The sequence below is a fragment of the Tachyglossus aculeatus genome, chromosome 7 (assembly GCF_015852505.1).
Source record: "Tachyglossus aculeatus isolate mTacAcu1 chromosome 7, mTacAcu1.pri, whole genome shotgun sequence".
NCBI lineage: Eukaryota > Metazoa > Chordata > Mammalia > Monotremata > Tachyglossidae > Tachyglossus > Tachyglossus aculeatus.
In genome coordinates this window covers 40,552,944-40,578,209 of record NC_052072.1, presented here as the reverse complement: position 1 = coordinate 40,578,209, position 25,266 = coordinate 40,552,944, and the positions used below count along the sequence as shown (strand labels likewise).

The 25,266-nt window shown below is 39.6% G+C and overlaps 1 protein-coding gene across 3 annotated transcripts in view; it reads right to left on the bottom strand.

The window, feature by feature from the left end:
- The window catches only part of FGF12 (fibroblast growth factor 12), a 450,538-nt gene that overhangs the window by 127,362 nt on the left and 297,910 nt on the right, over positions 1 to 25,266 (bottom strand). For 2 of the 3 annotated variants that reach the window (XM_038749231.1, XM_038749229.1), the window contains 2 exons: positions 23,890 to 24,000; positions 8,859 to 8,962 (listed from right to left, as the gene is read on the bottom strand). In XM_038749231.1, coding sequence (XP_038605159.1) covers positions 8,859 to 8,962; positions 23,890 to 24,000 — 215 coding nt within the window. The remainder of the gene's footprint in view (positions 1 to 8,858; positions 8,963 to 23,889; positions 24,001 to 25,266) is intronic. The other variant, XM_038749230.1, reaches the window with a different exon arrangement.

Genomic DNA, 25,266 nt, shown 5'->3' with positions numbered 1-25,266 from the left:
GTTGGCATTCACAATTTACTTTACACTTGTTTGGTTTACAGGCTGTTCTTTTACTGCAAAACGATTATCATAGCTCAATTAACTTGACTATTAAATAAACCAATTTCAATAAATCAATCAAGAAAGCACTCCATAGTATTTACTGAGCACTACTGTGTGCCAGGGCACTGTACTGAGTACTGGGAGAGTATAGTAGAATTAGTAGACAGTATCATTGCACACAAGGAGCTTATTCTCTAGCAGCGGAGAGGGACTCTAAAATAGGAGATGGACTCCTTCAATTCTCTCTTTTAAACCCTTGCAATCTGGTTCCACCCTCTCCACTCCACAGAAACTAACCTCTTTTAAGGTCACCATTTACCTCCTTCTTGCCAAATCCAATGGCCTCTACTCCATCCTAACCCTCTTCCACCTCTCAGCTGCCTCTGACACTGTGTATCATCCCCTTCTTCTGTAAACACTATTTAGCCGTGGCTTGGCTGACTCTGTCTTCACCTGGTTCTCCTCTTATCTCTCTTTTGCCAGCTTCTCTCTGCCTCCCAACTCAGTGCTGAGATCTGGGAGGCCTTCTATTCTCTCTCCAACTACACCCACTTCTTTGGAGAATTTAATCAGTTCCCCTGGCTTCAACTACCATCTCTATGCAGACAATTCCCAAATCCATCTCTCTAGCCTTGACCTCTCCTTCTCTGCAGTCTCACATTTCCTCCTGCTTTCAAGACATGTCTATTTGGATGTCCCACCGACACCTCAAACTTAACATGTCCAAAATAGAACTCCTTATCTTCTGATCCAAATCCTGTCCACCTCCAGATTTTCCCAAACTGTAGCCAACCCTTCTATTCTCTCTGTCTCACAGTCTGTAACTTCGACATCATAGACTCATTTCTCTCATTTAATCTGCCTTTTCATTCTATTACCGAATCCAGTCATTTTTATTTTCACAACACCTCTCGAATCCACCCCTTACTCTCCATCCACACTGCTACTTCACTGATCCAGACTCTTACCTTGGCTTCTGCATCAGCCTCCTGGCTGACCACCCTGAATCCCATTTCCATTCCATACTTCATTCTGCTGGCCGGATCATTTTTCTAAAAAAATCCTCATTCCTCATCTCCCTTCTCCTCAAACGTATCTAATGGTTGTTCAACCACTTCCTCATCCAACAGACACGCCTTACCATCATCTTTAAGTTCACTTAGCTGGCCCCTTCCTACTTTAACTCGCTGATCTCCTACTACATCCTTTAAACCAAACTATTCACCGTATCTCAGTTTTATATTTCTCACAGCTGACTCCTTGCCCACAGTCTCCCCCTGGCTTGGTCCCCGCCCATTCCTATTGACAGACAGACCACTATGTCTCCTGTCCTCAAGGCCCTACTTGAATCACATCTCCTCCAAGAAGTATTCCTTAAACCCTCATTTTTTGTATTTGTTCTCCCTTCCATATCACCTATGCACTTGGGTCTTGGGCCCGTAACCCAGAGTATTTATGTTCTTATCCACCTGTAATTTATTTCAATATCTGTCTCCACCTCTACTCTGTAAACTTCTTGTGGACAGGTAACACGTCTACCTACCTACTCTGTTGTACTGTACTCCTCCAAATGTTAGTCCAATGCTCTAAAAACAGTACGTGCTCAAAAAATACCATGAATTTATTGATGTAGACAAGAGGAAGAAGGAAAAGGGGAAACGTTCATAAATAAGTACTTAAGCAATAAGGTCTGTAACATTGACAAAAATCATACATGAGGCTATGTATATGCAAATAGTTATATGATGAAGGGGGGATATATCAACAAGTCCATCAATCATATTTATTGAGCATTTACTGTGTGCAAGAACACTGTACTAATTATTTGGGAGAATACAATATAGCACAGTTGATAGACACACTCCCCATCCACAGTGAGCTTACAGTCTAGAGAGGGAGACAGAAATTAATACAAATAAATAAGTAATGAATATTTACATAAGTGCTGTGAAGCTGAGGGAGGGGTGAATATAGGTTGGAAATCCAAGTAGAAGGGTGACACAGAAGGGAGTGGGAGAAAAGGAAATGGGGGCTTAGTCAGAAAAGGCCTCTTAATGTTGATGTGATTTAATGAAGCCTTGAGAGTGGGGAGAGTGATTGTCAGATATGAAGGGGAAGGGAATTCCAGGCCAGAGGTAGGGTGTGGGCAAGGGGTTAGAGGTGGGATATATGAGATTGAAATACAGTGAATAGGTTGGCATTAGAGGAGTGAAGTGAGTGGGCTGAGTTACAGTAAGAAATCAGAGGGGTAAGGTAGGAGGATGCAAGGGGATTGAGAGCTTTAAATGCAATGGTAAGAAGCCTCTGTTTGATGCAGAGGTGAACAGACAAATTCACACAGTAGACAAGTGGCAGAGCTGTGATTACAGCCCAGATCCTTCTAACTCCCAGGCCTGTTCTCCGTCCACAAGGCCACATTGTTTGTCATCTTTTATCACATTTAAATCTTTCCACTGTCTCACAAGTGTTCGGTAAATAATAATCCTGAAGTCTGTGAATTATCACATTGTAATCACATTGTGAGTTCATCACTCTGCCCACTTTCAAAACCCTCCTAAAATCACATCTTCTCCTATAGGCCTTCTCTGACTAAACCCTAATTTCCCCAATCTGCCCTCCCCTCTGTTTTGAATATGCACTTGGCTGGGTACCTTTTAGGTACTTGACATTCACCCTAGCCCCTCAGCACATTTACTCTATTTCCCCTATCTGTGATTTATCTTAAAGTCTACGTCCCTGTAGACTCCCCACTTGTGGGCAGAGAGGGTATCTACCAATTCTTTGGTACTGTACTTTCACAAGCTATGGGAGGGAGAGTCAAGCAGAGGCAAACCCATTCCATTCCTAGCTTGGGCAGTGGCTAGGGAGTGCAAGGCAATCTATTTCAAGTGAAAATTCACCTACACTCGGCAGAAGCAGTATGGGAGAGAGTCAAGGGTGGAGATTCAAGTTCACTGTGCGGAAGGAGGCAATGGTAAACCCTTCCATATTTTGACCAAGAAAACTCTATGGATACACTACCAGAATGATTGCAGATGGAGGTGGGGCGTTCTGGGAGAGATGTGTCCTTGGAGTCGCTATGAGTCGGATACCACTCAACAGCATAAGACAAGACAAAACTCTTGGTATGGTCCTCTGCACACACTAAGTGCTCAGTCAGTACCACTGATTAATTGTCCTTCCCTTTCTTCATGCTTGAAGTCAATCAACCAATGGCATTGGGTGAGTGCTATGTGTAGAGCACTGTATTAAGCATTTGAAATGCCCTCAGTCACCATGGACTCTACAGGCCCAAATGCATCCATGGGACAAACACTAACCATTAATTAATAGCCCTCATGTGGAGCAAGGGGGTTAAGGGGAAAGGACAGGACAATGGTGAAGTTTGCTTGGCACAGTGCTCTGCATACAGTAAGCACACAATAATAGTATTGCTCGACTGACTGAGAACACAGAACAAGGGCATAGACTGAATGATTTCTTCAAAAACAAGGAAAATGAGGACAGCCAGGTCCTTCTAGGCAGGCAAGAAATCCCTGATTATATTAAAATGACAATAAGAAAGGGAGCAAGGAAAAAGTTGAAGGGGTAGAAAGGGCTGGGCAGGGAGGAAGGATGTTTCCTTAGTTTCCAGAGAACAGGGATTATAAATAGAATGGAATCTGTAATCTGTGCTCCCTTGATTGTTTCCATCTGGTGAGTATGTTGGAGCACCTCCTAGGAGGGAGTGACAGTGTAGGAACCAAGTCTGGTGTGTATGAACTTGAGCCAAGTGTTTCCTACGCTATATACCTCACAGGGAGTGGTAGATCTCCATCTCTTCTCAGCTTCCCCAAATAACCTCCTTCGAAGAGCTTCTGTAAATGTCTCCAACATCAATGGTATTTATTGAAAGCTTACTATTTGCAGAGGAGGTATTCCCTAATTAAGACTCCCATCTTTTCATTAGTGCCATCCTATCAGCCACTCAAGTATATCTGTTTGTTACTGATTGACTCATTCACTAGTGCCTATTAGCTATAACTGTATTCTAACTCTTAGCTATATTTGAATTATGTCTACAGCATCCCTATTAGATTGAAGCATCTGAAGGGTAGTAACTACTTGTTTTGCTTCTTTTTCACGTCTCCCATTGCAGTGCTCAATAAGTGGTGGCTATATAGTGTGGCACTTCTCACTCACCAATAGTGGCATGGTGGAGCGCTGAGAGCTTTGTCCATACTATGTAAGGGAGAGTTTAAACTCTATATAATTTGCATATACTGCAAAGCTGACTTGGAGGGTGCAGATGATCTATTCAGAAGGCAAAACCTATTTATGTGCAGTCCAATGCATCAACTCTAGATTTTGAGCTGGCTTCTTCAGTGCCACTTTGTTCCAAAAGTCCATGGGCAAATAATTGGCTCACTGAGCCATTATAACTTTAGTTGCATTGTATTACATGAAATGGGAAATAACTATTAAGATGCCGCAAAGCTTTAACTTATATCAACAAACTCCTCAGGAAGTTCAATGTTAACAGCTTTTCCTTAACTTTGTACAGTCCCCCCTCACTGTGTGATCACACTTTGAATAGATTGTGATGTTATATACCATACAAGTCCACTGCAGCTTCTAGCCACAGGGAATTGTCAATGTCTTTATGCCTAAAACTCTTTGATTTTTTTTCCCCAGTTTCTTTAGTGTTATAAAACCCCAGGCTCAAGTCCACAGCTTTTAATCGAAAATGAGCAGTTTGTTCCCTTTAATTCAATCCAGCAGGAGTGTGATTTTCAAGGCAGGGAACCTGATGAGCCACATCTGTGAAGGCAAGAAATGTGTCTGCTTATTGTTGTATTGTACTCTCCCAAGCACTTAGTACAGTGCTCTGCACACAGCAAGCACTCAATATGATTGAATAAATGAATGAATATTGGAAACAGAGTTTAGCTCTGTTTCAGAATTCTGTTACCTAGGCATCATACTTCATTCCTTCAATCGTATTTATTGAGCACTTACTGTGTGCAGAACACTGTACTAAGCGCTTGAAAAGTACAATTCAGCAACAAATGGAGACAATGCCTTCCCAATAACTGGCTCATATTTCTCAACAATGAAACAACAGGCCAGGAAGTGGTACACACTGAATTGAGAAGACCAACTCATCCTTTGAGAGACTATCGAACAGTGGTATCAGACATCACAGCAAACCATAGCCTTACAGAACAGTGACAATGTCTAACCTTCTCTATACCTGGGAGACTTGACCTCCCCACTCAGGTGCCTCGTTCCACTCTTTGAGCCGTTCCAACAGTGTCACTCATGGGCTAGATTTAACCTCAAATGGCAGGTCAGGATTTCAAACAGTTAAGACCTGAAAGCTCTGAAACTATGTTCCTTGCAATAGAGTTGTGTTGTATGGGGTAAATGACAAGAATAGGCTGCAGCAAGATAGGCAGACAGCTGCTGTATGGTAAATGGATATTGTAAAATGGAAATCAGGGAAACTAGAGGAAACAATTTAAGGATACACAGTAAAACAAAGTCTCAGCAATTCTGCAACCAAATTGGGAGTCATTTATCTAGCCTGTAAGTTCATTTTGGGCAGGGAACCTCCCTGCTCATTCTTTTGTATGGTGTTCTCCCATGTGCTTAGTATAGTACTCTGCACATAGTAAGTACTCAATAAATACCACTGATTGATTAAAAGTACAGTATGATCAGCATGGTACCCTACAATCTAGAAAGGAGGAGTTTTGTTGGAGAGTAAACTCCATAAGGACTGTGAAACAAGGCTAAAACAGTACCATGGGCTGAGAGCAACAAATATCAGTCAGCCTTTGTGAATGCACAATGTAGCCTGGGTTGTGGTCCCACATTCAATCAATTAACAATGGCATTTACTGAGGACTTACTGTGTGCAAAGCATTCTACTAATTGCTTGGGAGACAACAATACAATAGATTTGGTAGAGATATTCCCTTCCCTTAAGGAGCTTACAGTCCAGAGGGCAAGGCAGATATCAAAATGAATTAGGGTTACCTGCATAAATGCTGGAGGGGAGAGGGTGGTGTGACTATCAAGTGCTTTAAAGGGTGATCCAAGTGTGCATGGGCGACAAAGAAGAGAGAGAGAGTGTGGGAGATGAAGTCTTAAGCAGGCAAGGCTTCTTGGAGAAATATGATTTTAATAAGCTTTGAGGGTGGGGAGAGTGGTGGTCTAGCATATCCTCTTCAGTCATACATGCACACTTTGGTGAATTTCATCATCGATAGCATCTTTGAGTATGAAGGATAACTGCATATAGAATTGAGTGACATTACAAGGAGCTGGATTTGGCCACCATTATTATGTAGTAAAGAATGACAAGCATCACAGATAATCCTTGGGCTTCTGAGACAGGCAGGGTCATGGTACTCCTCAAACTAACGTGGAAGTTGGTGATAGGGAAAAATTTTGGACAAAAGACAAAGAATTCTAAAGAAAGCCTACCCATCTGATGACATTTCACTGAATGACTAGCAAGACTACAGAGTGGCAAATACATTTTGTATAGAACACTACTAAAAAATTAGGGAATGTTCTCCCCATTAATACTCATTAGTCCAGACATAATGCTATCTGGTTTTGGAAAGAAATATGCATATAGCCTAGTCAAGGTTGCTTAGGATCATAGTTCCCATATTGTAGGAGAATTAACTCAATTGACAAAATGCCTGAAATTAAGAAGTCCTGTAATGCTGAAGACCAGGGGAGAAGAGACAGTGGTTTAACATTTAGGAATTTCTTTTGTCTAAATCCCAACCAGGTAACCAGAGCTCATTCTTTGTTATCATCACCAATGATATTTGTTGAGCACTTACTGTTTGCAAAACACTATATTAATCATTTGGGGGAGTACAACAGAATTGGAAGACATATTCCCTGCCCACAACGAATTTAGAGTCTAGGTAGGGAGATAGATACTAATTTAAATAAATAATTCATAATATACAAGGTGTGACCATCATGGTCCACAGTTGTGATGTCCCCATTTGAGTTTGAGGTGATTGAAGTATACCCAAAATAATGCTAAAAGATCACCTCCAGTTTTTCTGCATGTTCAAATTAACCAACTTGCAATGCTTTAAAATTGAAATTAGTGTGTGTGTTATTGGTGTTTGACTTTATTTTTCATTTAGATCCACAATATCTGGGCACTGTCAGCTTCAGGAAATTAATCATATTGGGAAAGAAGGTTGATAATTTTGAACTGAAAATGTTTTAAACTTCAGTAGTTTTAAGAGTCTCCTTCAAACAGCAACTGTTACCGTGGAAAAATTGTCCTGTTGTGCGTATGCACTTAGGAGCATATCAAATCTGTCTGTGCTGTGAAATAATTACAGATGACAAATGTATTACTAATAAATAAATATATGGCAGAAATTCATTTAATTAACCCGAAAAAAATCTAATGAAGAAATATTGAGTAACTAATTTGGATTCCAGTGGGCACATTTGAATTTCCCAAATAATCTCATCTTTAATGAAATCAAAGAAAGTGAGAGTAGAATCAGTAATTGATGATTTACTTCAGTGCCTTTTTCATGAATCAAAAATAAGCAAATAATACTGGTAACATAAATCTATTTTCTAAGTATTTGAAATCACATTTGCATGCATTTTTTAAAAATCAGATTTTAAAGTAAATTGGCTAATTCACCTAATGAATATACCTGAGAATTAATTAGGCATATTTGGGGGCTGTATTAACTCTTAAAGACTGTCAGCAATGCAGTTTATATAGATTCCTAACACTCACTCTAGGTGCAATATATCCTTTGGAGAAGTAGGCTCACTATATCATGCAAACAATAAACAGTAAAGCTTGGTGAAGTTATTCTGTCCACATCAAGACAAAGTTATTATTACAGAGGCATAGGCCAGTGTTGGGTCTAGGGGAAGACAAAATAGATAGATGCTTGTAGTGCTACTCAAGTGCAGAGCAATATTGCCCTCACAGCCATGTCAGTACCCCCCCACCCCACGTCTCTAAGACTTTGTCACCAGTTTTACCTTCAGGACCATATTCATTCAATCACATTTATTGAGTGCTTACTGTGTGGAAATCACTGTACTAAGCACTTAGGAGAGTATAATATAACAATAAACAGACACATTCCCTGCCATATCACCACTGTATACTCAACTGGGCAGCACAAGAGGGTGAAAGATTGAACTATAAAATCACTCCTATCCCACTCTTCTAGATCCAGCATACCTGGACTGTGAGTTAACAAGGGTAAAGTAAAGAGAGGGAGAGAAGAGAGAAGAGAAGGAAGAACGAGAAAGAAACATGCTTTGAGTTTGTTCTCCTGGTTCACTGAGGCCAGTCCTGACTTAGGAGCCCAAGAAATGCACCTACCTGCTGTTTGTTACTCCAGCATGTGTTGCAAACCCTTGTAGCAAATTGGAAGAACACCAATTTAAATTTAAGATTTCAGAACTTCAAACAGTTTGACTCACTGAAATCAGCTCCATCCCTGATCATACAGAACAGCAAAATGTAAAAGCCAATTCTTACAGAAAGGACTTTGAAGTGTGGAGGAAGTTCCCTCAGTATGGAATGAAACAAAAACCTCTTTCACTCAGCAGCTGTCAACTTTTATCTTTGGGACAAAAAAAAAAAATGGAGACGCTTCAAAGATACTGTCTTGAAGTACTGAATTAGACCCTTATAACTTGCTGGTTTCAGTGTAAGAAGATGTGAAACATTTCTAACATTCAAGAAATTGTACATTTCCAACCACAATACAAGTTTAGTCCTCAGCTCATAAATAAAAATCAGAATTACTTACTGAACTGTAGAGATAGCCTTCACCATTCATTGCCACATAGAGGCCGGCTTTCACTCCCTGGATTGCCACCACACGTAGACCCACAGGGATTAGATTGAAAAGGGCTGAAAGGAAAGAAAAAAGGTGAAACAGTGACCATCAGTGTTCTTCTAGAATAGCACTCCATTGCTTCCCAACATTAGTTTTTAGTAGCTGATATCTTGAAAATTCCTAATGGTGTTTCATAATATTTTTTTTTTGGTTGGGGAGAGTTTTGCTCTTTCTCTCTCACCCACAACTTGTTGAGCTCCCTGAAAAAGGGTAAACAGGAAAACTATCTAAAAGGAAAATAAAAACATGCATATACATTCCTATAACTTTAAAATTAAACTTCATCTGCTTGTCTCACCTCTCCCCAAAAGCAGAGTCTGTTTGCTATTTCAGAATTCCCATAATACGTACAAAAGTGCTAACACAAATGAATGGCAAGCACAGACATCGCACTATTCCTCCAGTTCCCTGATGTGAATGTCAGAGACAGAATACTGGGTTGGACAGACTATTGGGCTGATCCAGTTTGACACTACTAATATCTCAGTTTCATGGTAAATGCTTACTATGTATTTGTGAATGGCTAAACATCTGAAAGCAACATCTCAAGGATTGTGTCTACCAACTCTAATGTACTCTTTCAAGTACTTAGTACAGTGTTCTGCATCCAGTAAGCACTCAGTAAATACCACATATTGATATAAAAAAAGCTAACAAAAATTTGAGAGTTTCAATCAATCAATGGTATTCATTGAGCTCTGTTTGTGTGCAGAGCAATTGGGAAAATACAATACAACAGAGTTGGTGACATGATCCATGCCCACAAGGAGCAGGGAGTCCAGTTTTAGGTGCCTGCGGCCAATTTTGATGTTAGGCAAAGGAGAGCATTTGGAAGAGGAAAATGAGCAACTCAGTGCTGAACATATTCAGTTTGAAATGCTGGTGAGGCATTCTGTTTTGGAGGCAGGAGGAAATGCAAGATTGCATAGCAGATAATAAATGAGGACAAGGGAAAGTAGATTGGGAATCATGCACACAGAAGTGGTAGTTGAAGCCATTGGAATGGGTGAACTATGTCCCCAAAGGAGTGAGTGTAAAGTGAGAAGAGAAAGAGACCGAAAGAGAACACTGAGAGACAACACTCTCAGCTAAGGGGTAACAAATGGGGAACAGTTAGCAAAAGAGCCTGGGATGGCCAAAGAAGCAGAGGAAGATCAGAAGAGAATTTTGCCAGTAAAACTAAGGATGGAGAGAGTTTCCAGAAGAAAGGAGTGACCCAGAATGTCAACGGCAAATACACTGCTCTATACACCATAAGAATTAAATAAATAGTACTGGTTAATTCATTTTGTCAACAAAAACATGAGAAGCAGCATGGCCTAGTGGAAAAAGAGCACAGGCCTCTGCCAGATACTTGCTGGGAGAACTTGGGCAAGTCACTGAACTTCTCTGTGCCTCAGTTCTTCTGTTCTCCCTCCTATTTAGACTGTGAGCCCCCACTTGTATCTACCCCAGCACTTAGAACAGTGTTTGAAACACAGTAAATCCTTAACAAATGCCATTAAAAATAGTTGACAAAGTTGTCATGTTGAAAACAGGGAGTTATGATAAAACTCGGCACTTCAGGAGGGAGTTAAAAGCCTAGAATAATTGGTGGGGACACAGAGTATGGAGAAGTAATGTAATTGAGCTGAGTCTTCTTTAAAATGTTAAATTTGAAGATTTTTTTCAAAGTACAAGTATAATGACTAGGAGAATATAAGAGGAGGCATTGTTTGATTATCAGAACTTAGGCTTTGGGTCATTAAAGTATTGCTTCAAGTAATTTGGAAGTATTGTATATTTTCTTGATGGAGTGATTATTTTAAAACAACCACTGGTCAATGTTCTATTTTGGAAGCAGCTCTAATTCAGACCCAAGTAAGATGACAGTTTCTTCTCAAAATTATAGTTTTTATCAAAATACGAAAGACTTCATCTTATTCAATTTACCTATTCTCTACCTATTTTCAAGTTACATCTGCTGATTTTGGTGACCTAAAATGATAGTACTTAGGATGACAAAACCACTGTCAATCTGAATTTCACTCCAGATCACTTTTAAACATTTTTTCCAACTAGCTTCTTCACTGTAGAAGCTATTCCTGATAAAGATGGGCAGTAATTAATACAGCTATGGTTTCAGATCCAAGAGTCAGTATGAAGAATTGGCATCAAAAAAATTATAATAATAGTAAATTTACTGTGGAAGTCATGGAGCAATGAGGATATCCAAGCCTGCAATCCTAGACTTTCTCACTCTTTGGCAATCGTATTCTTCTCTTCACAAATCAAGATGGCTTATTGGCTAGAGTACGGATATAGAGGTCTTGGGTTCTAATCCCCACTCCACCACTTGTCTTCTGTGTGACCTTGGGCAAGTCACTTAACTTCTCTGTGCCTCAGTTACCTCATCTGTAAAATGGGGATTGAGACTGTGAGCCCCACGTGGGACAACCTGATTGCCTTGTATCTTCCCCAGCACTGAGAACAGTTCTTGGCACATAGTAAGTGCTTAACAAATGCTATTATTATTAGTATTATTATTAATGGTAGTGTTTTATGACCTTAACTCTGGCACTTCAGAAAAGTTCAAAAAACTTGCATAATTAACAAGTCAATTTCTAAGTGATTCTTTATATTTTATTTTACTGAAAAATGAAGCATATCACTATGGATAATGAGAGCAAATGACTCTAATCTTTCATTCTCTACAGTCCATTTGTCTTACACAGCTGTTCCCCCTGGATTATTTGTAACATTTACTGTTGCAGGATAGAGGCAAGTCCACAAGATCAATGAGCAAAGCCTTACCCTAAAAAATATTTCCGTGTTTCAAAAGGAAACAACATGGACCGCCATGAATTTAATCATACACTCTTTACCTTGTCGCATTGTTAGCTTTTACAACAACAAAAAAAGAAAGAAAAAAAGGAGAGTGGGGGTGTAATTTTCAGGATTACACTGCAGAGGAAAGGACAAGGGTATAAACAAAGTGATTTGAAGACCTTGTAGGGAGTTTCTAGAAGAACACAATATTCCTATCAAGTTCAGAAATAGTTTGCCTCCTTTTTTTTTTGTAGGGGGACGAAATTCATGAACGAATCCATACATTTTCACTATGATCTCTCAGGCTGCTTTTTCATTTGAAAAGGAACATCGTGTTACTAATAGGGAATCTTTCTAAAATGCTACCTTCACTAGAAGGCTTTTTCCAATTAATCTTCCACCTCTCCAGCCATGCCACTTCCTCAGCCACCTCCAGATTCCAATTTAGCATATCTGTTTCTTGATTAATATCCGTAGCTCTGTAACTTACCCATTTTCTTCTCTCACTCCATTCCAACCTTTGGCCCTTCCCAAACAAACCTTCATTCTGTTCCTCACTCTCTACGGTACCGTCTTCAACCCAATCCTCCCACCATAGTTGTCAAACAGACCATATCCAGTCCTTATTTCAACGGACTCCAAAAAGTCACCTTTTCTACGAGAAAATTCCCAAACAATCCCTTGTCATTCAATCAGCCACTTAACAATCACGTATATATCTACTCATTTAGTAGTTGCTGCATTTATTGCCCTCATTTCCCGACTGCATATTCAGTATTTTCTGTCTGCCTGTCCCTCCCAGTAGATTGTAAGCTCTTCAAGGACAGAGACCACATTCTTTTTTATTTCTATCATATGTTTCCCAAGTGCTTAGTCAGCCTACAGCAGGTACTTAGGACTGTTAAAAGGGATGGTATTGATGAAAAGTTTACCTATACTCACCTGAATGCTTTGCACTTTTCTAAATCAAATCATCAAAGCAGGTAAGCTCTTTAAAAACATCAATTAAAACTCATAACATCCCTGAGAGGTCAACATTCATATTCCCATTTCATAGATGAGGAATTGTAGCTTGCTAAATTTAAGTCAATGGAAAAAGCCAAGGACCAAAACAGGAGCCTCAAGTGCCAGTTCTTAAGAAAAACATTATGAGAAATTCACCCAGGCAAGAAAACATCGAGATCCTCTCTTTATCTGGAGGAAAAGCTAAATGTTCTCTCACAGTGTTTCATTGTTTGTATTTGTATTTTTTACTGGTACTGCCATGAACAGTTTGCATTAATTCTTGTTTGAAAAAGTCCACACACTAGTTTCCTCTTTTCCTACCACTCTCAGATAGATGAATTCCTCTATAAAATGCCCTGGCTTAGACCCACATAAGTTCAGAAATTGTCTATCACAATATTTTAAATCAGAAAGTATATTACTTAGTTTCCTGCCTTTTGAGAGTACCATACTATAGAAACCCAAATATATGGTTAGGCAAATTACAAAGAATCATCTTTATTCAAAGATTAAAGTTTGTAGAAGTCCAAACTACCTAACTGCACTTAAGCAATTCTCTAGGCATGATGAAAGCTAGAATATGAAAATGACCAGAAACCATGAAATTAATAGCTCATTTCATTGAATTTCAAAGAGGAAAAACTGAAAATGGGTAGAAAATGCAATATTAATAATATAGAGTGGATTGAATTTAAATAAAGACACAGTCTAACACTGATAAATATTTAATTTTGCCTCTAAGTAATAGTGGCACCAGATGTATAAAGTACTTCCACTTGATCTTGGCTACATGATTATCTCCTTCAATGATTTCTTGGCTTCTATGTGTGTTTCTTTTTTAACATGAACGTTACAAACCCTCCAAGTAACATCAAGTGGACTTTTAGATAATTAACATTTAAAATGTCTTAAATTCTAGCAATTCTTCAGTAATTATAATATTGATGACTATTTCAATTTATCATACACAAAGAAACCAATAATTTCAAAAACTTATATTTTCTAGATTCATTATGTGAAAATCAAGATAGATTTTCTAGATGATACATTTTGTGAAAAATTATTACCATACTCTTATCATAGCTCTGTGTGCTATAATGTTCAGTAAATCAATCAATCAATCAATGGTATTTATTGAGCACTTACAGGGTGCAGAGCACTAACTAAGCCCTTGAGCAGTCATGGTAGAATGGGCAGTCATGTTTCCTGTCCACAATGAGCTTACAGTCTAAAGGGAGAGACCAAATTGATATAAATAAATTATGGGTATGTAAATAAGTGGTGTGGGGCTGTGGGGTGAATATCAAGTGCTTAAAAGGTAGAGATTCAAGTATTTTAAATACTGTAAAATATGGACCTGGGTCTTTAGATCTATCAGGACAGGTTCATCTGTTATAGTGCAATTAGTACAGTGCTCTGCACAAAGTAAGTGGTCAATAATATCACTGATAGGTTGATTTTGCTCATACTTCACTTTCCCTACCATGTTGAAGCCTGCTTTGCTCTAAAATATTCCAACTAAGAGAGCATATTCTTTCACATGGGTAAAGTAAGAAAAGGTTTCCCTAGACCCAGGAAGGTATATCTGTAAGGGAATTAACTCCCTTACCTCCCATTTATTTATTTTTTCCTTCTCTCTCTCTTTCCCTCTCTTTCTTTTTCTTTCTCTCTCTCTCTCTCACATACATACACACTTAGGAAAAATATTGATATGCAGAGGTCTGCCGTATAGGGATTATATGACGGCATATAGTGTGTCTTGGGGACATGCTCAGGAGAGGTGGTGAAAGTGCTCATGGTAATTATTCCATTGCCACACTGCTTCTTATCCAACATCTCCCTAGTGCCTCAGAGGAGCACCCAAGTGTAGATTCAACTTGCTCCTAATGAAGACAATTAAAGTTGAGAAGAGGTATGTTGTGGGCAGTATCCACTTTGAGTCGGTCTATGTTGAATAACAAAAATAACTGCCCCCTTCCTATTATTAACAATGTTATTTACATAGTTTAATGAAATGATAATGCAGCTGAATAAAAATAACTATCCCCTCCCTATGATTAACTGCATTATGTATATAAGGTTTATGAATTTATGATATTGTAGAAAACATTGCAAATAGTTAAAAAATCATTTTGATATAAATATAAAGCACTGGACAATCATTTTAACTCTTCAATTACAAGATGTCTAATCTCTTTTTCTACAGGTTGACTGTTTTAGATTTTCTATTTTATTTAGTTTCATTATGTCATTATCTGGGGGGCTGTCTTGAATTTGATTATGTGTGAAAGTAAAACACAACTTAGCATATTATTCACTCCACTTTCTATTGATGGCTGTGCAGTTATTTTGTGTGGCCTACTTACATTTCTTCACTTATGACTTCAAATTAAAGAGATAACTGTTGACGTATAAGCCAAACCTACAATGTTCCATGTGATTTTTAGGAAGATTTCTGCTTCAAGGCAAAACTATTGATATTTCAGCCTTTTTAAATTTATATTGTTCCTGAGAACTGTGATGCATGGTTCTCAAGGGTTTAGAACGTGTCAAAGCCAGTGACAAGTTCAACAGTTGTATGGTCTACTGTTGAATTCTTTAATCAATGTCCCTTGCTAGGAATCTAGGTTTTTCTCTCCAAATTACCTTAATACTAAATAAAATGAAACTCTCAATGAAACTGTGCACATACTTTAGAAGAGTTAACTAACAAAGCCATTTTCAAGCTATGGTGTGGCTTCAGTGAACTGTGAGTGTTTGGATATCTATTGCTCCCAGAAATGGATTGAAACACTTGTCAGACATGAGGCAGCTGAGACAGAAACAGAAAGGAAGACATAAACAAAATCATCTTTGTTCAGGGTTGCTCTTTCTTCTAAACTCCTCACTGTATTCCCTCACACTGGATTCTAAGGGTTTTTCCTCTCTGAAAACTCAGCTAAAGCCTCAATCAGAATTTACAACCACAGCTTGAAGGTAACCCCACCATTGACCTGCCCCTTAGAGGGGCTGTCCAAGCAGTGCTTGAGCATGAAAGACTGTCTGTCTTCATAGTGGAGTACCAATTTGGATGATAAAAATGAATTCAGCACAGTATGGCATCCTCAGGCTTTCACTGTTGCTGCCCTGGATCACCAAAACCTAGGTTAGTGCCTAAAATTTCTTCTTCCCCAAGTGCTTGTTGAAATTCAATGTCACAACAATTGCAGTTTAAGCTATCCTTCTGTTAGACTTCTAAGGTGCAAAAGTTTCACTATATTTTGCAAATGGGATACTTATAAAAAAAAATTTTAAATCCCATGCTTCAGCTGTGAAAAAATGAGCATGAAATTCCACTGGTGTATTCAAGATTTATTTTCAAATGTTGACATATTTCAAATCCAATTGTATTTTCACAGTTTAGATGGCTTGTGAATAAAGTATATGTCCTGATGATTAAAAGGTTTGTTTACTGAGAGGCACAGAGCTGGCTTTAGTGTCCCAGATTCAATAACCTTGTCTAATTAAGACTTAAGTAGGTTAAATGGTTTAGGTCCTTGACAAGAAGAGGACATTTTCTTATGAGCTGGAGAAGAAGCAAACACTTCCATCTATCAAATAAATTATATTACTATACCTGCAGCAAGGGAAGCAATTATTTTAGTACAGTGATCAACAATTTCCACTAATATACAGTGTTCTGATTCTCTTCCCTTGCTTGGAAACATGGAGCTCTGTTGATTTTAGCTAGATAAATTCTATACCTAGATATAGCCAGTGATGATGATGATGATAGAGTTTCCCATTATAGATGACATATGAGCCTTGGTTCTGAAACTTTGGAATGAGGAACGCACACAAAGGATTTGGTTATGCTAATAATGGTTTAAGGAATGCCCCTCGCATTTTTTCATCCCTGCCAGCCATGTTACCACTAGGGAACAAAAAACCAAAAGTAATTCTACCCCTGTTAGGTTTAATCCACCAATCAATCAATTAATAAATCATTACATCAATCAATTGTATTGATTGAGCACTAAGTGCAGAGCACTGTACTAAGCACTTAGGAAATTACAACAACAGAGTTTGTAGACACAATCCCTGCCCACAAGGAGCTTATAGTGTAGAGGGGGAGACCCCCTTTTAAATAACAGATAGGGGAAATGGCAGTACAAGGATATGGACACAAGTGCCATGGGTCTGGGGGTGTGGTGAATATCAAGTGCTTAAGAGTCAGTAACTGAGTTCATGGGTGAAACTGAGGAAAGGGTGGATAGGGGAACTGAAGCCTGTGAGCCTTATGTGGGACTGGGACTGTGTCTAATCTGATTAGCTTGTATCTACCTCTGTGTTTAGTACAGTTCTTGGCACACAGTAAGTGCTTAACAAATACGATTAAAAAAGGTTTAGTCAGGGAAGGTCTCTTGCAGGAGACATGATTTAGAAGGGTTTTGAAGGTGGGGAGAGAGGCGATCTGTCAGATATGAAAGGGGAGGGTGTTCCAGGCCAGAGCAAGAATATGGAAAAGAAGTTGGAGGTGGGATAGAGGTGGGATAGGTGGGGTAGGGGTACAGAGTGTAGGAAGGCATTAGAGGGGCAAAGTGTGCTGGCTGGGTTGTAGTAAATCAGTGAGATAAGGTAGGATAGAGAGAGTTGAATGAGTGCCTTAAAGTGGCACATTTAGCCACCTTTTATATAGATAATCCTATCAAAGTATAAATGGTAAAATCAAACAGAGAAGAAGCAATGGAGAAGAAGCAAACACTTATTGCTCTTGGATAAATTCTTAAATGCCAAGTCATCCAGGATGCAACTTTAAAATTCTACTGCATCATTTATTTTCTGTGGGAAGAAAATAAATAGTGCAGAATATAAATACAAAATAAACATATAGCTTTATATTATTTGATTTAGGTGCAGAATAAAATTAAGATGTTAGTACTCATACCATAAAATAAACATGTACACAATTCAAGCTGTACTACCTGGTAGACCTTTTCATTTGAGCTAAATGGAAAACAGTAGAGTACCTGGGTTCCAATCCTGGATCTGTTCTTGCCTGCTCTGTGACTTTGGGCAAGCCACTTAATGAATCAATCAATCAATCATACTTACTGAACACTTACTGTGTGCAAAGTCACCTTGATGTTAGCCTCAACTCATCTCTCTCATTCAACGCTCAAATTCAATCTGTCATCAAATCATGTCTGTTCAACCTTCACAAAATCTCTAGAATCCCTCTTTCCTCTCCATCTAAACTGCTACTGTTAATACAAGCATTTATACTATCTTGCCTTAATTACTGCAATAGCTGTAATCAGCTGCTGACCATCCTGCCTCAGGCTTCACTCCACTCTAGTCCATACTTCACTCTGATGCCTGGATCATTTTTCTGCAAAAACGATATCATATTTCTTCACTCCTCAAGAACCACCAGTGGTTACCTGTCCACCTCCACATCAAAGAGAAACTCCTTATCATAGTCTTTAAAGCACTAAATCAAACTACACTCCTTCCCACCTCACTTCACTGTTCTCTAACTACAGCCCAGCCTGCTCTCTTCAGTCCCCTAATGACAACCTTCCCATTATAACTTCAACTTGGGTATCTTACTGCCGACATCTTGCCCACATCCTGCCTCTGGCCTGGAATGCCTTCCTTCTTCATATCTGACTAGTGATCACTCTCCCCACCTTCAAAGTCTTATTTAAAGCATAGCTCCTCCAAGAGGCCTTCCCTGACTAAGCTCTCATTTTCTCTTGTCCTATTGTCTTCTGTGTGTCCTTTGCACTTGGACTCACACCCTTTATTCATCCCTCTGTCAGCCCTTTAACATTTCTGTACATATCCTAATTTACTTATGTATATTAATGTCTGTATCCCCTACGAGCCTGTAAGCTTTTTGTGGAAAGGGAATGTGACTACCAACTCTATTACATTGCACTCTCCCAAGCGCTTAGTACAGTGCTCTGCAGAGTGAGTGTTCAGTATATATGATTGATTGATTTCAGAGCACTGTACTAAGTGCTTGTGAGATTACAGTTAAATAATTTATCTGGGCCTCAGTTTCCTCATCTACTTAGGCTGTGAGGCCGGGTGGAATGGGGAATGTGTCTCATCTGATCATTCGGACTGCACCCAGCACTTAGTAAAGTGCTTGGCACCTAGAAAGAGCCTAACAAATACCACAATTATTAAATAACATAGTACTTTTTGAAATTCAGTTTAGTTACAGAAATTATTTTTAATAATAAGAAGAAGATGAATAGCAATTGTCAAGCACCTGTGTACTAAGCATTTGTACTAAAGCACAGTGCCTGTTTCAGACGGGGCTCACAGTCTAAGATAGGAGTGTTAGCTGCTATCACAATAAAAGTCTAAGAGAATACAGGTATTAAATTCCCATTTTACAGATGAAGAAACTGAGGAACAGAGAAGTTAAGCAACTTGCCCAAGGTCACCGAGCAAGACCGTGGTAGAGACAGGATTAGAACCCAGGATTTCTGGCTCCCAGGCCTGTGCTCTCTCCACTAGGCAACTCTGCTTGGGTTCACCTCTCTGGATTGAATCTAAGATTTCTTTTTCTTTTTTTTCTTTTTTCAATGGTATTTGTTAAGCTCTTACTATGTGCTAGGCACTGTTCTAAGCACTGGGGTAAATGCAAGTTAGTCAGTTTGGACATAGTCTCTGTCCCAGAAAGGGCTCACAGTTTTAATCTCCATTTTGCAGAGGAGGTAACTGAGGCACAGAGAAGTTAGGTGACTTGCCCAAGGTCACCGAGCAGACAAGTGGAGGAAGGATTGGAATCCAGGTCCTTCTGACTCTCAGACCAGTGCTCTACCCATTAGACTACACTGCTTGTATCGCTATATACCCATATATCATGACCTCCACCAGCTAATCTGTCATAAGTATCAAGATAAGGTAGGAACTCCACCCAGAATCTCATTAATAAGGCTGAATGGACCCAATAGTCATGTTGGAGCCACACCTCCTCCACACAGGTAAAAATCATAATTTAATTAGTAACATAACTAGAGAGACCACAACACAGAATATTGAAGGAGAGATTGGCAAGGTGATTCTACACCCAGTGGTGGGACTCGGTTTGGCTGTATGGGGAGCCCTGAGAAACTGGGTTTAGGCTGATATTATCCTTAATTCCTTTTATTCTGGATGTCATTTGGAAATAGAGAAAAATCTACCAACATTCAACAGTTCCAAAGTCTCAGAGGACAGGAGTCACACCTGCTATCCATTTTCTGTGGGCAGGGAACATGTCTACAAACTCGGTTGTGCGCTTAGTAAGCTCTTAATACCATTGATTGATTGACTGAGAATTCTACCCTATTGGCAGAATCCAGTCCCTTGCATAATATTCCAGATGACCCTGGAGGGGTGGGAGGAGGCCTAACTTGAGGATCAATATATTACCTGCTAACACATACTCTGTATGAATTATCACATAGTCCAGAAAAATGAGGGGTGAATTAATATTCCATTGTACATTCTCTGATTTCATAGAATACCACAATTAAATCATCAGAAAAAAAAATTGTATTTCCCCCCCAGACTTTGAGCTCATTATGGACAAGGAATATGTCTTTTTATTGTGATATTGTACTCTCCCAAACACTTAGTACAGTGCTCTGTACACAGTAAGTGCTCAATAAATATGACTGAATGAATGAATATGTGCATTGCATTGTTTACAAGTAAGGACAGCTCCTTATTGTGCTAGTGAGTTCACTGGGCCTCTCTCTGGTTTTGACTCTCCTTCTTGTTGTCCTAGTTTTCACCAAGTTTTTTCTCTATGAGAGCAATCTCTCTTCTGACTTCCACCTGCTATGCTTCCCTGATGCAGTGGTCTCCCATTAGTCGGTGGTTATGTTACGTTGTTTGAAACTGAGCTTTACTATGTCTCAAATACATTTTCTGTCTTCCTTGATTGCATGTGCTTCCTTTCAATCTCCCCATACAGTAACTGTTTAGATATTCTGCTAATATCCATTCTCCTCACCTGTCCCACTCAGAAGAGTTGTTTTGTTGTGAGCATTGCTTCGATGCTAGTGACAACTGACTGCATTTTAGGAGCCTGTTTTCAGGGGCATATTATACAATGGAAACTAGAGATTAGATTAGAAATTGCTTTTTAGGTTGTGAGTCCTCTAATGAACAAGGAGTGACTCTTATTTATACTTTATTATAGTCTTTCCCCATAGTTTGCACACAGAAGTTGTTCAGTAAATATAATAAGAATAATGGTGCTTGCTAAGCATTTACCATGTGCCAAGCACTTTACTAAGCCCCGGGGAAGGTACAAGATAATCATGTTAGTTGCAGTACTTGGCCCTTATTGGGTTCACAATCTAACTAGGATAGAGATCCAGGTATTTAAGCCCCATTTTACAGATGAGGAAACTGAGACACAGAGACACTAAGTGACTGGCCCCAAGGTCCCACAACAGGCAGATATCAGAGATGGGAGTAGAACACAGGTCCTCTGATTCCCAGGCCTGTGCTCTTTTCCCTAGACCATGGATCTTCAAATGAATCAAACAGGACCTCTTCCCTTTCCATTACATTCATTCTCTGCCCATATAAGGTTATCCTCCCTTTTATTTATAAAATGTGTCTTCCCTTCATTATGCTATTCCCACCTCCTCAGTCCCATCCTCTGTAAGAAGTCCGGCTGAGTGAGGAGATTCAGGAGGGGTCTCCATAAGGCCGGAGATACAGCAAGTTCAACAAAAGTAAGGATGAGGTGGGTGAGGACAGGAATTGGGGAAAGAAAGGGATTGAGAAAATAATAAAACTGCCAACCAGCCGATAGCTGGCTTTAACAGGAAGGGTCTCACTGGGTCTACCTGGGACAATGAGAATGTACCAATGACACGGCATTTACTTTGTATTCATAAAGGAATTACCACATCATTACACTAGAAACAGCATCTCCAAATTGCTGTTTCTGGATTTATTCTCCAAGTAATCAATCAGTCATTCGATGGTATTTAATGGGTGCTTACTGTTTGCAGAACATGGTGCTAAGGACTTGAGAGAGTACAATAGAGTTGGTAGACATGATTCCTGCCCACGAGGAGCTTATAGTATAGACTGGGAGACAGATATTAAAGTAAAATACAGATAGGGAAAACAGCAGAGTGTAAGGAAATGCCCCTAAGAGTTGTGGGTCTGGGGTGAATATCAAGTGCTTAGAGAATAGGGTGAATATCGAGTGATTAGGAAAGACAGATCTAAGTGCATAGGTAATGCAGAAGGGAGGACAAGTAAGGGAAATGAGAGATTAGTCAGAGAAGGTCTCTTGGAGGAGATGTGATTTTAGGAGGGTTCTGTAGGTGGGGAGAGTGGTGGTGATACATTTGATATGAAGGGGAGTTTCCAGGCCAGGGGAAGTATGTGGGGAAGGTGTCAGTGGGAATATAGGTGAGATAGAGGGAATGTGAGTAAACAGGTGTTAAGAGGAGCAAAGTGTTGGGCTGGGTTGAAGTAGGAGAGCAGCACTATAAGATAAGAGAGGGAGATCCAATTGAATGCCTTAAATAAATCATATTTATTTGGTGCTGTGTGCAGAGCACTGTACTAAGCACTTGGAAGACTACAATATAATAGATTAGGTGGACATGTTCCCTACCCATAATGAGATCATCATCTAAAGCTGATTATAAGGTGTTTCTTTGGATGCAGTAGATGGGAAACCTTTGGAGGTTTTAAAGGAATAGGGAGATATGGACTGAACTTTTTTTAGAAAAATGCTCCAGGCATAAGAATGAAGTACAGATTGGAATGAGGAGAGGCAGGACACAAGGAGGTCAGTGAGAAAGTTATCAGTAGACAAGGAGGAAAGCACATGTTCCTAGACTGTGAGCCTGTTGTTGGGTAGGGACTGTCTCTATACGTTGCCAACTTGACTTCCCAAGCGCTTAGTATAGTGCTCTGCACACAGTAAGCGCTCAATAAATATGATTGAATGAATGAATGGATATCTGTATTAGAATTGGTGTATATGTGTGTGTGTGCATGTATGTGTGTATCTGTCAGGGGGAGGGGGTGGAGGGTGGGAGCTTCTAGCCAACCCTGTCCTCCCCCTGACTTTTCCATCAGCCCCACCGTCCTCCCTACCTCACAACACTGAATTCTCTTTCCTTCTCCCCTCCCTAAATCATGCCAAGCTTCTTTCCTATGGCTCCTCCTGAAACTCAGAATTCTTCACTTACTAGGAAGAGGCTTAGATGCTGTTTCCTTCCTCCTCTTCACATCTCCTTCAGACTTTTCAGAGCCTTTACCTCTCTTCCTCTAATGTTCATTTTGTAGAGAAAATGGGACCACAGCTTAACTGTCTCATGCCAGTGTATATTTTCAATTTGAAATGACTGAATGAGGAGTGGTAGTATTGTTGTTACTAGAAATACAGTCACTTTAAAGAGTAGCCTGCTAGTTTACCACGGTAAAAGTGCCTGATTTTTTTTAATGGTATTTGTTAAGAGCTTACTATGTATCAGTCACTGTACTAAGTGCTGGGATAGATACAGGTTTGGACACAGTACATGTACCACATGAGGATCCCAGTCTTAATCCTCTTTGTACAGGTCAGGTAACTGAGGCACAGGGAAGTTGAATGACTTGCCCAAGGTCACACAGCTGACAAGGGGTGTAGGTGGGATTAGAACCTCTGAGTCCCAGGCCTAGGGTCCTCCCTGCTTCCCCTTGTTTTAACACAGGTGTTTTAAGCCGTTAATTATTTACAAATTTAAATCAGGAATACTAGAGCTACAAAATGCCAAGCTCAGAGGCACCAGAACTGAGTCATGGTGAGCCTTGACAAAAATTACACACCCTCCTCCTCATATCACATAGTACATACTACAGTCAGCAGAGCAGGAGTGAAAGGAACTCACGTCTTTTGGATGACTTCCTTTCAGTTCCTTCCTATCACACGTCACTGTCTGGTGCAAGGATGAAAGCAAAGAGGGATGAAGAGGAACAATTTGGAGATAATGAAATGGTGCAAAGAACAGCTGGAGCATCCTAATTTGCTTCTGATATTTTCAACAATGAAACCCTACCAGTGAGACCCATTAGGCCATACATCTGATTTATAATTGGGTTGCAAGAGGCTAATTTTCCTTACTGTAGTCACTGTTCTCGTCCTTGGTCCCGTCAATCGAACCATCTGGGTGCATCTGCAGGAAATATCCCTGCTGGCTGAATAACCTTGTCACAATTCCTTTCAGCTGGGGTTCTACAAAACAGAAATCAAATCACTATTAACATTTTTAAATGAAAAGAATTTGAAACATTCCATGAGGTGCAAAAAGCAACCTGTACAAAATCAGACAAACATCAATGGCTCAAACAGTTAGCCTGGAGTATATTCTACTGGAGTGTATTCTAATGAGTATTTCTTCATAGCAGTGTCAAAAGACATTTTCTTTACATGTGGAAGCAAAAGTACAAGAGTTGCCACCATAATTCAAATGTAAATAAATAAAACCTAATTATCATTGGCTGAGTAGATGGAAAACACAGAAAAATTCATTAGTTTCTCACGAATCTAATACAGGGAAACAAGTTAAGGCTTATTGCTTAAGATTCTAAACCGTATTCATTTCGAGGATGACATTTGCCACTGAAATTCTTGTGCTTTCTTTTCCTGAAGAATTAATGATCAGGCCTTAGATCACTTTTGTTTGAGGCAGGACTCAACATCCCCAACAGAAATCCCTTAACTCTGTCCCTCAGAGTTTAGCAATACTTTCTACAGGGTGAGGAAACGATGTACAGTGAAATGGTGTAAAATCCTAGCACCGTATTCTTGGAAAATACTCTTCCATAAAAATGCTATAAAAATCACCAAGTCAACTGCATTAGGCAATTCTTGAAATTGAAATATTGAAGAACTGTTTTATTTAAAGTTATATCACAGTGTTCATCAGAATCCTGTTCAGATGGAAATTAAAAGGTCTAAATTGAAAATCTTAATTACTGACTATGAACAGCCTTAATATCTGAATAGTGCTCAGTGATTGTGGCATGAATTGTGTCCAGTATAGACCGGAGTATGCTTTGCTTCTCTAATGCCAACCTACTCTCTGAACCTCAATCCCATCTATCTCACCGCCGACCTCTAGCCCACATCCTGCCTCTGGCCTTGAATGCCCTCCCTCTTCCTATCCAACAGATGATCACTGTCCCCATTTTCAAAGCCTTATTGAAGGCACATCTCCTCCAAGAGGCCTTCCTTGACTAAACCCTTATTTCCCCTTCTCCCACTCCATTCTGCATCACCCTTGCACTTGGATTTGCACCCTGTATTCATCCCTCCCTCAGGTTTACAGAAGTTATGTACATATCTGTAATTTTTTTAATATTAATGTCTGTCTTCCCCTTTAGATTGTAAGCTTGTTGTGGGCAGGAAACATCTACCACCTCTGTTACGTTTTCTCCCAAACGCTTAGTACAGTGCTCTGCACACAGTAAACACTCAATAAATATGACTGATTGACAT